Source organism: Salmo trutta, chromosome 9 (genome assembly GCF_901001165.1).
Source record: "Salmo trutta chromosome 9, fSalTru1.1, whole genome shotgun sequence".
Lineage (NCBI taxonomy): Eukaryota > Metazoa > Chordata > Actinopteri > Salmoniformes > Salmonidae > Salmo > Salmo trutta.
The window spans coordinates 32,847,597-32,864,424 of record NC_042965.1 but is presented as its reverse complement, the minus strand read 5'-3'; the positions used below and the strand labels follow the sequence as shown (position 1 = coordinate 32,864,424).

The 16,828-nt window shown below is 42.4% G+C and overlaps 1 protein-coding gene across 1 annotated transcript; it reads right to left on the bottom strand.

The window, feature by feature from the left end:
• Nucleotides 1–1,389: 1,389 nt before the first annotated feature.
• Nucleotides 1,390–9,441, bottom strand: LOC115200435 (phospholipid phosphatase 1-like). The gene is made up of 7 exons (XM_029763515.1): nucleotides 9,308–9,441; nucleotides 8,978–9,145; nucleotides 3,044–3,195; nucleotides 2,596–2,879; nucleotides 2,378–2,435; nucleotides 2,082–2,258; nucleotides 1,390–1,853 (listed from the first exon to the last, which is right to left on the bottom strand). Exons 1-7 carry the CDS (start codon nucleotides 9,321–9,323, stop codon nucleotides 1,731–1,733), a joined length of 978 nt encoding a protein of 325 aa, XP_029619375.1. The 5' UTR covers nucleotides 9,324–9,441; the 3' UTR covers nucleotides 1,390–1,730.
• Between the last annotated feature and the right edge of the window lie 7,387 nt (nucleotides 9,442–16,828).

Here is a 16,828-nt window from a genome sequence, read left to right as displayed (position 1 = left end):
TGGAGAAAATCTGGGCCTCCTTTAGGGCCCAGAGTGTTTCCTGGTCAGATCACAGGGCCAGGAAAAGTAATGGGACTTGAAAGTCATGTACAGGGTAGAGGAGAGACCTAAAGCAGAAATCCCTCAACCTTATAACGCTCTGTAATTAGACATGGCATGAAGACATTGTTAAAATTGATTCCTAGCAGGTGATCATGCTGTTATCCAAACCATGCTATAATGTCCTTCTCTGAGTACTCAACAGGTAATAATTGCAGAGAGCAGGCCATACTGAAAGCCTATTGCTTATACAGACAGTAAAAATGGTAGTACCTCACTGGTTGAGCGGTAATTTACGTAAAACACGTTTTTACTGGACAGCAACTAAGCACCGACAGCAGATGTTACTTAAAGGACTAAGGTGAATTATGGTGCAAGTTACATAAGAATGTGATTTCGTTCTCATTTGCATGTCCATAGTTTACATGTGTGTGGCTGACAGGTGAGGACACACCCACATTGGGAAAAGGGTTGAACAACTGAGAGAGACAGAACACAAATATTTCCAGTGAGTAGCCTACGACTCTAGTCTGCATTGTGGCTTTTGAGCAGTCATTAGGAATATGTTCCTTGTGTTCAGACCTCACCCTGCCTTCCCTCCTGAGCCTCTGCGGCCCAGAGGCCCCACTTAACTCTCATTTCAAAAAGAGACCCTTTATGTCAATGGGACATCCTGGTTAATTAAAGGTTGAATAAATAACAAAAAGCAGCCTACCCAGGCTATTTGACAGGTATGGGTTTGGCCTTTCTGTATGGGTAGTTTCTGTCCCTGATGATCTCACAAAAACAATGCACATATTTCTACAGTTTACAAAATGTGTCTCAGACACAGCACTTTTCCTCATACCAAAGAAGCCAAATGGAATGCCATCTTTCTTTATCTCAGATCACAGAAAGAGTTTTTACAACAGTACATCAAAAAAGATACAACAAACTGTAAAAAAGTTAATTTGTGTAGTTGCCATCATGATTTCTACTATTGGACACATTTGTTAGGAGTTTGCAGGGAGCTTTGAGCAAGTAGCAGCAACAATCTGGCTAAGGCAGTATTAAAAAATATATACAGTACATAGTACATCATTTCAGATTTCAATAAGTCTCCTGGCTTTCATTTAAGCTTTGGGACAGTAAGGGCTCACAGGTGTAAAATGTATTATTGGCCTGGCTGCACACCAATGGAGGCTGCTGAGGGGAGGATGGCTCATTAGAATGGCTGGAATGGAGTGAAGGGAATGGTATCAAACACATGAAAACCATTCCAGCCATTATAATGAGCCATCCTCCCCTCAGCAGCCTCCACTGCTGCACACATGGACACTCTGCTCACTGTAACAACTGGGATTTCATTCATTTCAAACAAAAGCTTCAAACCAACGCAAACACAACAGCTCCAACAAACTCAGACCTCGCAGCGTAAATGCACAAAGACCAGAAACCCAATCCACGGATCATTAGCTCAACACACCCAACCAAAGGAGACAGCCTAGGCAAGATCATTGTCTCTGAGAGGGCTAGCAGCTGTCTTCAAGGCTCAGGCAAAGTGACCACCACAACAGCCAATGAACTGCAATGCATTGAAATAAATAACCATAGTCCTCCGTAGCGGATGGCAGGTAGTAGTAGCTAGCTTAGCATGCTACTAGTCCTCCATGCGTTGTCTGCTACAGTAAGTCCATGTTGTTGCCAAAGCTTCACTCTGTGCTTCCATATTGGTTCTCATTATCTGGGTTGTCCTGGAGACTGGTTTCGGACGTCTCCTCTTGTATCTCTACTGGATCAACAGGCCTCTTGAAGAAGTCGGACGCATAGAACACCTGTGTTGGTAGAGCAGAGGACATTCTTTTTTTATACAATGGAGACAGAAACTGAGAAAACGACTTATGGTGATACAACCATGAATGTGTGTGATGTTGTCTCTATGGGAATGAGAATAAAAGGTTTGTTTGCTAATTCCTTTATGTTTTTATCCTAATTATGCCAGTGCCCTTGGTGGTAGCGTGTTCATTGCTGTATTAAAGCATAGCCTATAGCTAGCTACCCACTGTGAGTATTGCGACTATCGCCCCCTGCAGGAGGCCAGTAAGTACGTCACTCCAGTGGTGTTTGTAGTCAGAGATGCGCGACAGTCCCACGTAGACGGACATTGCAATCAGGAAGAACTGTATGGTGGGTCTGAGGAGCCTGGCCCACTCTGTCTGCAGTCTGGCCTGGACGTACAGCTACAAGAGGAAAAGAAGGACACCATCAACATCATGAAAGGGAGATATTGCTCAGGGACGAAGGAACTGTTGTAGCCTCCCTGTATGTACTGTATGTAACAATTATCTACTATACTTACTGCAAGGAACAGCATACAGTACATAGAAAAAGATGAGTGACCAGAAAAGAAGGAAAGTCTGTAAAAACAAAAAGACAAAAGAGGTTAGGGGAAGCTACAGCATGGCAAACAGCTTGCATTTCCCAGTTTAGAGTTTTTCCATTTTGATTTTGTAGCAATGCCTTCTCTTGGGATGTATCCAAGGCTTTGAGATATAACCCTCGGAGCCCTTACTGTACCTGGCCTCATCTACCATGTCCTTGTCCCCGGTACAGGTGAAGTTCTCGATGTAGCCTCCGGCCCTGCAGTTGATACGGTCCCACACAGGCTTACACACAGCCAGGAAGTGGGGCCGCAGTCGACCAATCGAGTACTTGGCAATATCCGTCAGTGATTGGCTAGCAGCAGCCCCGAATAGGAAGCAGGCCACTGCTTTATAAATGCGCGCCACGTAGTTAGTCCCCAAGGACGATTTGGTTTTGACACGAGTCATATAGACGCCAAGGCACTCACCACTGACTACCTGTAACAGCAAGAAAGTCATCTTTAACTGAGGTCAATTGAATATGTTAACATATTCTCTCATATAATTGCAGTTTTACCACAAACCTTTAAAACACACATGCCTGATATGTTGATGACATTTTGAAGAGAATATCTGAGAACAGGGCAGAGGTAATGACTTACCACAATCAGTGTGAAAGGGATCATGACTCCCCCCAGTAACTGATAGGATATGGTGTCCTCTTTCAGGGGGTATCTGATGGACTCATCATTACAGAAGAAACCCCTTTTGAAGGGATTGTGCTGAGGGGTGAGGATCGCAAAGGGAAGTCCCACTGGAGAGAGAAAGATAATCAGCAATAGTCTCCTTGTTCAAACTAACTTTTGTAATTCTGTACAACAAGCTTTTGACCAAATGTTTTTATCAAAAGTCACAGGAGAAATGAATTTGCTAGGCAAAACCTGATACAAAACAATAACCAAATAAAGCGTGCTTGTTCATGTTTTCACTTGATTTGGTTAGTCCATTTCTCTCCCTCCCTCTCACCTTACCACATAGCCCAGCCATGGCCAAGTTAACAAATGAAGGTAAAAGTCAATATAATGAAGGAGGTAGAGTCTCCTAAATAACTAATAGAGTCCAGGATGTGAGTGAACAGCACTTCAACGATAACATGATTTGACAGAGTTGTCATGGAGATGCTGGCATGGATGTCTAAATGCTTCTAATAATGTCAGTCAGACTCACTCAGGTACACAGTCTAACTGACCTCTAACAGTTAGGATCACTTTCTCACACTGCTCTGCTCTCATCTGATTTCTATCTCGCTCCTCTTATTCACTGTCCACAACATCAGGCCTTTACCAAGAGAAATGAACTATCCAATGTGACACCAATGGGATATTACCCATTGGTAACCAATGTCAGAAGCCTGGCATTCTCAACAACACTAACAGAAAGATATAGAAGAGTCAGCAGGGGTGCTGCTGTGGCCCAGGAGTGGGGAATGCAGACAATGAAAGCAAATGCTGAAAAATAAGTTCAAAAGAGTAGCAGTAGAATTCCATGTCCTGATATCTCTTTCTATCTCTCAAGGTAAGCCCTCTCTCTTGTATCATTCATTTGCACACTGCAGAAGGCGACATCCACTCGTACGGCCCACTGTTTCCATAGCACAGCGCACTTCATCAGCTTCTATCTTTAACAGAGTTTGTTGTAAGTTCAAAATAGGTTTGCTGTTTCTTAAAATATCCTTCTATTCCCACTTCCAAACTTCACAGATACTACATTTGCTGTTTGAATCACGCAGGTTACACAACCAGCAATTGTTCTAAGCATTAGAGTCTACGTGAATAGGAGTGCTTCAATTAGCTATCTATTCCACCCTCTGGCCAGATTCTGGCCAGTAGGGCACATTCCACTGCGTCGCACTCCGTTGGCAGATTCCAGCCAAAATGAGATAACTAGCAGTCACAGGTCTTTGATTAGAGCTTGTCCTGTTATGTTGGGGAGTATGGACACCATATGTCATCCTTTGTTAAACCTTCTGACTGCATCTAATTGATCACAAAGAGTGAAAAAAGATCCAGAACAACTTCAGCATAGAACATTGCTCAAAGGGTTTTAAAAGTGCTACACTAGCCGCTAACTCCAAGTCACTCGTAGGCACACACTTACCATCCTTTTAGCTTCATTCTAAGGACCATGATGTGAAATATAGGGATGTGGCAAAAGGGTAATCACCAAAACACGGGTTTTAAGAGGTTTGAGTTGTTATCTGTTTTTGCTAATTTTTTCTGTGTAACTAAAGATGTTGCAGGATTTTGTGATTATGTGATTTTGTGTAACGAATGACAGCATGACACTACTATATTATGAGAGAAACAAGTTTGTTTATGTCATTGAGCAGAGATGGCCATCTATCTTAAAACATCCCCAAAATAAGAAATGTTCTCCCTCCTGCTTCCATATTTTAAAAAGCAAGGTTCCCTGCCACTTTTGTGTTGACTCACAACTACTTAGTCACATAACTCTGACAAGTCTTGTCAAGACATCGTACTCAGTGTTGACCACATGAGTTCAGAGACTACAAAAACAATGGTCTTGTCGAAAACCATTACATGTGACCAAGACCCTTACCCAGAGTATCAAGACCCAGATCCAAACCGAGTTTAGATCAACACCAGTTGCGGACTTACCACTAGGCGGAAGAGGCAATTGCCTCAGGCCACACGTTGCCTCAGGCCACACTTTGTGAGCTGGACATAATAAAAATGTTAAAAAGCATAATTTTTCCACTTGAAGCCCACAGATGCTATGCTGGATTTAATTGTAATTTTTTGTCAATGAACTACACAAAATACTCTGTCATGTCAAAGTGGAAGAAAAAAAATGAATGAAAAATAAAACACTAATAATTCTTGATTACGTAAGTCCACCTTGATTGTACAATATTTGCACATTGTTATTTTAAAAATTCTTCAAGCTCTGTCAAGTTGGTTGTTGATCATTGCTAGACAGACATTCTCAAGTCTTGCCATAGATTGTCAAGACGATTTAAGTCAAAGCTGTAACTATGCCACTCAGGAACATTCAATGTCATCTTGATAAACAACTTCATTGTATATTTGGCCTTGTGTTTTAGGTTATTGTCCTGCTGAAAGGTGAATTTCTCTCCCAGTGTCTGTTGGAAAGCAGACCAAACCAGGTTTTCCTCTAGGATTTTGCCTGTGCTTAGCTGTATTCCGTTTCTTTTCATCATAAAAAAAACTCCCTTGTCCATGCCGATGACAAGCATACCCATAACATGATGCAGCCACCACCATGCTTGAAAATATGAAGAGTGGTACTCAACGATGTGTTGTGTTGGATTTGCCCCAAACATAGCACTTTGTATTCAGAACATAAAGTACATTTCTTTGCCACATTTTTAGCAGTTTTACTTTAGTGCCTTATTGCAAACAGGATGCATGTTTTGGAATATTTTTTATTTTGTACAGGATTCCTTCTTTTCACTCTGGCAATTAGGTTAGTAAAGTGGATTAACTACAATGTTGTTCACAGCCATTAAACTGTAACTGTTTTAAAGTCACTATTGGCCTCATGGTGAAATCCCTGAGTGGTTTCCTTCCTCTCTGGCAACTGAGTTAGGAAGGATGCCTGTATATTTGTAGTGACTGGGTGTATTGACACAATCCAAAATGTAATTAATAACTTCCCCTTGCTCAAAGGGATATTCAATGTCTCCTTTTTTTGTACCCATCTACCAATCGGTGCCTTTCTTTGTAAGGCGATGGAAACCTCCCTGGTCTTTTTGGTTGAATCTGTGTTTGAAATTCACTGCTCAACTGAGGGACCTTACAGATAATAGTATGTGTGGGGTACACAGACGAGGTAGTCATTCAAAAATCATGTTAAACACTATTATTGCGCACAGAGTGAGTCCATGCAACTTATTATGTTACTTGTTAAGCATACTTTTACTCATTAACTTATTTAGGCGTGCCATAACAATTGGTTGAATACTTATTGACTCAAGACATTTCTGGTTTTCATTTTTAATTAATTTGTAAAAACATAATTCCACTTTGACATTATGGGGTATTGTGTGTAGGCCAGTGGCACAACATCTCAATTTAATCCATTTTTAATTCAGGTTGTAACACAACAAAATGTTTAAAAAGTCAAGGGGTCTGAATACATTCTGAAGCCACCGTAGGTCATTAAGGGGTCTGAATATATTCTGAAGCCACTGTAGGTCATTAAGGGGTCTGAATACTTTCTGAAGCCACTGTAGGTCACTAAGGGGTCTGAATACATTCTGAAGCCACCGTAGGTCATTAAGGGGTCTGAATACATTCTGAAGCCACTGTAGGTCAGTAAGGGGTCTGAATACTTTCTGAAGCCACTGTAGGTCATTAAGTCACTGTAGGTCATTAAGGGGTCTGAATACTTTCTGAAGCCACTGTAGGTCATTAAAAGGGGTCTGAATACTTTCTGAAGCCACCGTAGGTCATTAAGGGGTCTGAATACATTCTGAAGCCACTGTAAGTCATTAAGGGGTCTGAATACATTCTGATGCCACCGTCGGTCATTAAGGGGTCTGAATACATTCTGAAGACACCGTAGGTCATTAAGGGGTCTGAATACTTTCTGATGCCACCGTCGGTCATTAAGGGGTCTGAATACATTCTGAAGCCACTGTAGGTCATTAAGGGGTCTGAATACTTTCTGAAGCCACCGTAGGTCATTAAGGGGTCTGAATACATTCTGAAGCCACTGTAGGTCATTAAGGGGTCTGAATTCTTTCTGAAGCCACTGTAGGTCACTAAGGGGTCTGAATACATTCTGAAGCCACTGTAGGTCATTAAGGGGTCTGAATACTTTCTGATGCCACCGTCGGTCATTAAGGGGTCTGAATACATTCTGAAGACACCGTAGGTCATTAAGGGGTCTGAATACTTTCTGATGCCACCGTCGGTCATTAAGGGGTCTGAATACATTCTGAAGACACCGTAGGTCATTAAGGGGTCTGAATACTTTCTGATGCCACCGTCGGTCATTAAGGGGTCTGAATACATTCTGAAGACATTGTGGGTCATTTTTCTGTTCAAATGTAATCTTCTTCCTTTACTTTTCTCATTGCTGCAGCTTCATTTAAATGAAAGTCACGTTTGCAACCATATAATGTGAAACAATGCACAGGAACTGTAATAAGTAGTATATTGTTTTAAAATGTGTGCATGTTTTTATCCTCTGACAAAACAAAACCTGATTCTAAGGGGGTGTGGAAGATTTCAAAACTCCTCCGTGGTAGGATACACATCCTCAATGAAAGGCAGGCTTCTGCCTGAGGCCTCCAAATCACTAAGTCCACCCCTGAAGACTCCATCTTTGCAGTCGAGGGACACAGAAATGTACCCCAATTTGAGAATCACTCACTTTAGACAGACACTGAGTGTACAAAACATTCCCCCAAAAAATGTTTTGGTCACAAACCCTTTTTCCCTTAGAACAGGCTAAATTTGCAGGGCATGGACTCTACAGGGCATCGAAAGCATTCCACAGGGATGCTGGCCCCTGTTGACTCCAATGCTTCCCACAGTTGTGTCAAGTTTTGGCTGGATGTCCTTTGGGTGGTGGACCATTCATGATACACACGGGAAACTTTTGAGTGTGAAAAACCCAGCAGCGTTGCAGTTCTTGACACACTCAAACCAGTGCACCTGGCGCCATACCATGTTCAAAGGCACTTGTCTTGCCCATTCATCCTCTGAATGGCACACACACAATCCATGTCTCAAGGCTTAAAAATCCTTGTTTTTTTTACTTTATTTAACTAGGCAAGTCAGTTAAGATCAAATTCTTATTTGCAATGACTGCCCACCAGGGAACAGTGGGTGCCCCTGCCTTGTTCAGGGGCAGAACGACAGATTTTTTACCTTGTCAGCTTGTGGATTCGATCCTGCAACCTTTTGGTTACTAGCCCAACGCTCTAACTAGGATACCTGCCTCCTCCCCTTCATCTACACCGACAAAAGTGGATTTAACAGGTGACATCAATAAGGGATTACTGAGGGGAACTACTGGTTAAATGTAATAACTGAACCCCTCTGACTCGCTTGTTTAATACACAACCAGAAGGTTATATTCAAATAAACTGTGCTGGTCTGAATGATCTCATACAATATAGGTTATTGGTATCGTTTCCCCAGAAAAACAGAAGTGGTGACTTTCCTCTGCATGATATGTTAGGTTATAAGCCTAGCTAAAACTAGAGCACAAAGATATTTCCTGGTCATGACATGGTAAAGAAAAACTCCTGGTTATTATATTATAGTCTTACTGTGTGTTGTCTTGTATGCTATTATAACAGTGGTACTGACCACAGCTGTGTTGCCTATCTCTGGTGGATGAGCAATGGAATGAATCAGCCGCAAAATAGGACACCCATTCATTCACAAACTTAGCAAAGCATATTTGCAATACAGTTGTAATAAAGAGATGGGACTGGTGTTTAGGCTGCAGTTGGCTAGTGCAGAATAACTTCTCAAAGAAAAGGGAACTATAGGCCATGACACTGTCAACAACAACTGTATAGTACGTAGGCTACATACCGAGGATAAGGCAGGTAAGGTCGAGAAGGACGAGTGGGATTCTGCCAGTTTCAAACATGTTGCGTCTCGGGACTTCTGTCTGACAAATCCGTAAACTCGTGAGCGTTCGGCTGCTGTCGGCTTTCTTCCGGCGAGATGAGAGACAGTCTATCTGTCGAACATGCCTGGCTATTTGTAGAAAACAATTAAAAACGTCGTTTTTAATATTGTAGGTCTTAGCCTAAACCAAAAAAATAGGTCAAACAAAACTGTTTCTGTTAACCCAGGGGAATCCGTATACAGTCTAGTTTATAAACTACTCCTAAACCCTTTATGTTTTCAATCCCTTACCCTTTAAAATTGTCATAGCCCAACTTCATAATAAACTGATTTTTTCAGCGAAAGGCGCTCATAATCTTCTGGCCCGTCTCGTACGATGCTCCGGAAATAACACAGGCAGGCTTCCAGTTGTGATAATGATGGGCGGCGGAGTCAGGTGAAGAGCCTATCGTGTGCTTGCTAGTGAAATACGACAGCCGTCGCCCGATGCTCGACTCGCTCCATCCCCTCCCCTTTGCTATAGGAAAGTTAAGGTTACGTCACTGTTGCTATTATTGGAAACTCCACGGCTAGAGGGTGTGAAAAGTGTTCAATGGAACAGCACCCAACATGATCAATTCATTTACTCTGATTATGTTAACCAATTCTTAATAGAAGGATGATGATAACAGGGGTGTACATTTTTTTCCATCCATTTTTACAGGGACGCAAGTTTCACTGGGGAGGGGGGAAATGTCCCCCCCCACATTCTGAAATTGCGCTTTTGTCCCCCCGGTTTTAGCATTGGAATGTGACAGTGCCCCACCTTTTTTCCCTGTTTTGCATGCTATTTTGACGTTAATATGTGTCACATATCAGTTTGCAAACAATGTAAAAAAAATAACAAATAATAAAGCTGCATACAAACTTAGTCTCTTTTTTGCTTTCTTGAGTAAGTCAACTCCAAAATGCAGGTGTTTCAGCCTAGCTCAGTGCTTTCTGTGGTGATGGGCCAGCCAGCGGAAAATACGGAGTGTAGGTGTTGGTAATGTTCTCTGGTTGCGCCGTGATTGGGTAATGTTCTCTAGTTGCGACGGGATTGGCTCAGTATTCTGTCACTCGTGGGGACACTACATCACCGCCAAATCTAAGGATAGAGTTCGAAAATTCAAGCCTATTGGATGCTGCCATAGAGTTACATTAGAAGTGCCCATCCAAGAAGGCTCAAGGTCATTGGCCACAGATAAAATTACATCAATTCACGTTATATCTACAATAGCTTTGATTGGTCTCATACTATCAAAATCTTAGCTAGCAAGCTTGCATTCATCATTATGAATGAAGTCGACAATCTACTGACAAATGCTTTTTAATCCTTGTCATATGAAGATAAATAATGAAGCGAAATTATTGATAAAACGTATCGGTGCTCATCGGCCATTGGACATAAACATTGGAAATCGCAAATTCAACAATGAGTGGTTTGCAAAGCGATCACTAGCCTGCTATACAGCGGAGTGGGTTTGTGGTTCCAAGTCTGGGTTTAAGGGTCTCTTTTCCAAGATTGAAAACATAAACATTCAATATTGGCCAGGCTGTCAATCCAGCATGACTTCTGCTGCACTCAAAACAACTGTAAACTCAGAACTGGGAAATCTGACTTCAGTGAGTTTAAGATACATGAAAACTCTGAAAAAAACTAGCTCTGACTGGGAAAATACATTTTGATCGTCATCCAACTCGAAGTTGTATATCTGGAACTCGGGCCTCTTTCTTGAGCTCTGACCTGATGATCACTGAAATCATCATGATTCAACCTTGTTCTTTTACGACTTTCCAGATGTCTTGAAAGCACCATAAATCTAGAGAATGCCAGACTTTGATGCCAAAATTTGCCCACAATGGACCTCCGCGCCCCCTTCCTGTTCAAGTGAGTCCAAAAATGCCTTGTATGCTGCTGCATAAATTATGTAATAAGCCAGGGAGATAGCTAAGAAAGCAATACTAAGTGTATGTTCTGTTGTACACTGTTAGTTGCCCATGTGCCCATGTGCCTCACTCACTCTTTGCCTACGGTTCTGACTTGGTGGTGTACATGTAGCCTATAGCCTGTTTTAGAGAAATGTAATCATTGAATATTGTAAGAGCTTTCATTGTCTGCTTATAAACTAAAAAAAAAAAAATGTCCTCTCACTGTCAACTGCGTTTATTTTCAGCAAACTTAACATGTGTAAATATTTGTATGAACATAACAAGATTCAACTGAGACATAAACTGAACAAGTTCCACAGACATGTGACTAACATAAATTGAATAATGTGTCCCAGAACAAAGGGGGGGGGGGGGGGGGGGTCAAAATCAAAAGTAACAGTCAGTATCTGGTGTGGCCACCAGCTGCATTAAGTACTGCAGTGCATCTCCTCCTCATGGACTGCACCAGATTTGCCAGTTCTTGCTGTGAGATGTTACCCCATTCTTCCACCAAGGCACCTGCAAGTTCCCGGACATTTCTGTTGGGAATAGCCCTAGCCCTCACCCTCCAATCCAACAGGTCCCAGATGTGCTCAATGGGATTGATATCTGGGCTCTTCGCTGGCCATGGCAGAACACTGACATTCCTGTCTTGCAGGAAATCACGCACAGAACGAGCAGTATGGCTGGTGGCATTGTCATGCTGGAGGGTCATGTCAGGATGAGCCTGCAGGAAGGGTACCACATGAGGGAGGAGGATGTCTTCCCTGTAACGCACAGCGTTGAGATTGCCTGCAATGACAACAAGCTCAGTCTGATGATGCTTTGACACGCCGCCCCAGACCACGACGGACCCTCCACCTGCAAATCGATCCCACTCCAGAGTATAGGCTTTGGTGTAACGCTCATTCCTTCGACGATAAACGCAAATTTTACCATCACACCTGGTGAGACAAAACCGCGACTCGTCAGTGAAGAGCACATTTCGCCAGTCCTGTCTGGTCCAGCAACGGTGGATTTGTGCCCATAAGCGACGTTGTTACCGGTGATGTCTGGTGAGGACCTGCCTTGGGCTCCTGAGTGGCGCACTGGTCTAAGACACTGCATCTCAGTGCAAGAGGTGTCACTGCAGTACCTGGTTTGAATCCAGGCTGCATCACATCTGGCCGTGATTGGGAGTCCCATAGGGCAGCACACAAAATGTCTGGGTTTGGCCGGGGTAGGCCGTCCTTGTAAATAATAATTTGTTCTTAACTGACTTGCCTAGTTAAATAAAGGTGACATTTTTATTTTATTTTAATTACAACAGGCCTACAAGCCATCAGTCCAGACTCTCCCAGCCTATGGCGGACAGTCTGAGGACAGATGGAGGGATTGTGCATTCCTGGTGTAACTCGGGCAGTTGTTGTTGCCATCCTGTACCTGTCCCGCAGGTGGGATGTTCAGATGTACTGATCCTGTGCAGGTGTTGTTACTCATGGTCTGCCACGGCGAGGACGATCAGCTGTCCGTCCTGTCTCTCTGTAGCACTGTCTTAGGTGTCTCTCTCTCTCTCTCTCTCGCTCTCACACACACACGTTCACGCAGATGAGCAGGGACCCTGGGCATCTTTCTTTTGGTGTTTTTCAGAGTCAGTAGAAAGGCCTCTTTAGTGTCCTGAAGTTTTCATAACTGTGACCTTAATTGCCTACCTGCTGTTAGTGTCTTAACCTGTGCATGTTCATTAATTGTTGATGGTTCATTGAACAAGCATGGGAAACAGTGTTTAAACCCTTTACAATGAAGATCTGTGAAATTATTTGGATTTTTATGAATTATATTTGAAAGACAGGGTCCTGAAAAAGGGACGTTCCTTTTTTTGCTGAGTTTTTGTCCCATTTATTTATCCTACGGTTCTGACTTGGTGTACAGGGAGAATACTGTAAGAATGGCCCATGTTCTGAATTATGTTGCTGTACATTTTAAAAGTGCTGAACAAATAGTTATATTGACTACGTCCGTTCTAGCTCGCTCATTAATGTCTTAATCGAAAATACGGATTGCCTCTTATCAGCTCGTCGTCCCCTTATGCTATAGTTTGTACATTTCAATTGTCATTAGAAACCACATTTGCTTAAGCAAGTCAGCCATATCAGCTATGTTTTTTTTAAGGCAGTGAATGAGGCTGAATGAACTGTTTCGCTGCTAGACAAGGCTCCGCTGATAGCCAGGTGTAGCAGTGGTAAGGTGTTGGGACTGTGTTGGGACTCTGCTGTTGGGACAGCTTTATGTAGGCCCTAACAGTTTGTGGGCACCGTTTGTCACCATTATAGTGCAATTAATGTATTGTTTAGTGTTGTGTTTTTTAGTTTGCCCCACAAAGATTTCCATGTTAAAATTGCCACTGGAATGTTATACAAAACGAGGCAAAATAAGAACACATTTATGTCCCACCCCAGTTCTAAAACACAGGTTCCACCAAAGTCTTTCTTCTGTTCTGTGTCAAAACATGCCTGACCATGAAATACTGCCAGTTGTAGGCCTCCACACCTTGTAGCTATGTCTGCACAAATAGACTCTCTCTCTCTCTCTCTCTCTCTCTCTCTCTCTCTCGCTCTCTCTCTCTCGCTCGCTCGCACGCACGCACGCACGCACGCACGCACACACACACACACACACAGAAAGAGATATATAGAGGGGAAGGAGGAAGGAAGAGAGAAAGAAATGGTTTTGAAATATTGACTCTCCCAATGTTGCAATGCAAGACCAGAAAGAACACAAATATTGACATACATGCAATTGCTCATCTACTCCCAAATCATATAAAACGCTATGATTGTGCATGCAATCAGCATTCTTTTAATTAGGCTTCTTGATCCTTCTATCCAGGTAATGGGCTCCAAGTCAGTTGGTTGGTTGGGTCCCGGACAGCTCCTCTTGGTTTGTAAAGCTTGGGTTGTGGCTACAAACATTTTATCTATAAGGTGGGTCACAACACATAATGTTTGGGAACCCACTGTCGTGTCTTTGGCTATGCCGGATTAAGCGATATGACATGCTATCCTATAAAATCCTTTCTCTGTAATTAATATCACCTGATTAGCTAATCATGTAAATGTAATTAACTAGAATGTCGGGACACCACGGAAGAGTGTTTATAGAGCCGTTATCTTCCGAATAAACTCTTAAAAACGTAGTATTATTTTACATCGATAGCAGTCAATATTAATCGTCACCTTATTTTCAGTCTCATAATGAAAATCGTAAATTCTTGGATATCTTCACGAACCCTGGCTAACAAGTTGAATCAGCAATACAAAATTGGGTTGAATTATTTATTTACTAAATACCTAACTAATCACACAGAATTACATATCCACAGAATACAAATTATCTCATACAGAAAATGACCCTGGTGGACGGAGCCGACATGGCGTCTTGTTACACAAAGAAAGGGGGTTGAGCTTGAATGAAAGAGCGGGAAGACTGAGGAACAAAAGAAACAGCAGCTATGCTATCGTAAATACATTATCGTATGCATTCTAAATTACTGCCCATTTGGAAAAGGAAAATGAAATAAATATTTACTCTGAGCTGCGCTTCGGTAGGTTGGTCGTAGATGCTGGCCGGGTTGGCCAACAGCGATCTTCCTGTCCTCGGAAGAATGTCAATGGTGATAAAATGGGTACGTTGTAGTATCTTCGTCGTGTGTTAGACTGGATCCGTCGTCCGTCCTTTCCTAGCCCACGTCTACAGCGGCCGCTGCTAACTCAACGGCTAGGAAGTATCACTTCTGTAGTGAATAAGTTCAAAGTTCATACCATTCACAACCAAAGCTCACGCTGAGGTTGGCTTAGTTCTGTACTTGACATGTGTGTCCTTTTAACGCAGAGGCTGCAGACCTCACGTAGTGGAACTCTGGTTACATTGTGTCATTGTCTTATATAGTGGCGAGGGGAGAAGGGTGTGTTTCATCGTTTATATCCCCTGTCTCTTCACAGGTGCGGGCCACTGATTAAGCAGGGCACTTTCCTTATGAAAACCCAATTCTCTCATTTGGAAGCTAAAATTACATTTAATCTTTTAACAAACAGTTTCAATATCAAACATTTAACTTGCACAACAATTCCATGTAAATTTGATAACTAGAATATGTAGACTTTCCCAGGTACAGTTTATGTCGTCCTGTCATCAGTCATAATGTCTCAGATGACAACCGAACTGACATCCATACTCATTAAGTTCCAACGCATATTTCCAACTGGTTCTATTACCAAAATATGGTTCCTTTCCCCCCATTTGTTTGATGTTCCCAGACTCTCTATATTTAACAAAGGCTATTCAACAGTCCTTCAGTAGGGTCAGAGAGAGAGAGGGGAAGGGAGAAAGGTATTTATGGGGGGGTCATAAACCTTACCCACAGGCCAACGTCATGACACCACTGTGCTTAGGTACCCAAATGTGGTCCCCAGCTTGAAATGAAGGTGTTGTAACACGTGGTCTGCCACGGCGAGGATGATTAGCTGTCCGTCCTGTCTCCCTGTAGCGCTGTCTTAGGTGTCTCACAGTAAGGACATTGTAATTTATTGCCCTGGCCACATCTGCAGTCCTCATGCCTTCTTGCAGCATGCCTAAGGCACTTTCACGCAGATGAGCAGGCATCTTTCTTTTGGTGTTTTTCAGAATCAGTAGAAAGGCCTCTTTAGTGTCCTATGTTTTCATAACTGTGACCTTAATTGCCTACCGTCTGTAAGCTGTTAGTGTCTTAACGACCATTCCACAGGTGCATGTTCATTAATTGTTGATGGTTCATTGAACAAGCATGGGAAACAGTGTTTAAACCCTTTACAATGAAGATCTGTGAAATTATTTGGATTTTTATGAATTATCTTTGAAAGACAGGGTCCTGAAAAAGGGACGTTCCTTTTTTTGCTGAGTTTTTGTCCCATTTATTTATCCTACGGTTCTGACTTGGTGTACAGGGAGAATACTGTAAGAACGGCCCATGTTCTGAATTATGTTGCTGTACATTTCAAAAGTGCTGAACAAATAGTTATATTGACTACGTCCGTTCTAGCTCGCTCATTAATGTCTTAATCGAAAATACGGATTGCCTCTTATCCGCTCGTCGTCCCCTTATGCTATAGTTTGTACATTTCAATTGTCATTAGAAACCACATTTGCTTAAGCAAGTCAGCCATATCAGCTATGTTTTTTTTAAGGCAGTGAATGAGGCTGAATGAACTGTTTCGCTGCTAGACAAGGCTCCGCTGATAGCCAGGTGTAGCAGTGGTAAGGTGTTGGGACTGTGTTGGGACTCTGCTGTTGGGACAGCTTTATGTAGGCCCTAACAGTTTGTGGGCACCGTTTGTCACCATTATAGTGCAATTAATGTATTGTTTAGTGTTGTGTTTTTTAGTTTGCCCCACAAAGATTTCCATGTTAAAATTGCCACTGGAATGTTATACAAAACGAGGCAAAATAAGAACACATTTATGTCCCACCCCAGTTCTAAAACACAGGTTCCACCAAAGTCTTTCTTCTGTTCTGTGTCAAAACATGCCTGACCATGAAATACTGCCAGTCTGCACAAATAGACTCTCTCTCTCTCTCTCTCTCTCTCTCTCTCTCTCGCACGCACGCACGCACGCACACCACACACACCACACACACCACACACCACACACACACACACACACACACACACACACACACACACACACACACACAGAAAGAGATATATAGAGGGGAAGGAGGAAGGAAGAGAGAGAGAAATGGTTTTGAAATATTGACTCTCCCAATGTTGCAATGCAAGACCAGAAAGAACACAAATATTGACATACATGCAATTGCTTCATCTACTCCCAAATCATATAAACGCTA

Excerpts from the sequence above, each read along its gene's own strand:
- LOC115200435 (XM_029763515.1), bottom strand. Across the intron at positions 3,196-8,977 it reads CCTTACCTGCCTTATCCTCG|TGGGACTTCCCTTTGCGATC; the intron begins GTATGTAGCCTA and ends TTCTCTCTCCAG. Across the intron at positions 2,880-3,043 it reads TCCCTTTCACACTGATTGTG|GTAGTCAGTGGTGAGTGCCT; the intron begins GTAAGTCATTAC and ends TTGCTGTTACAG.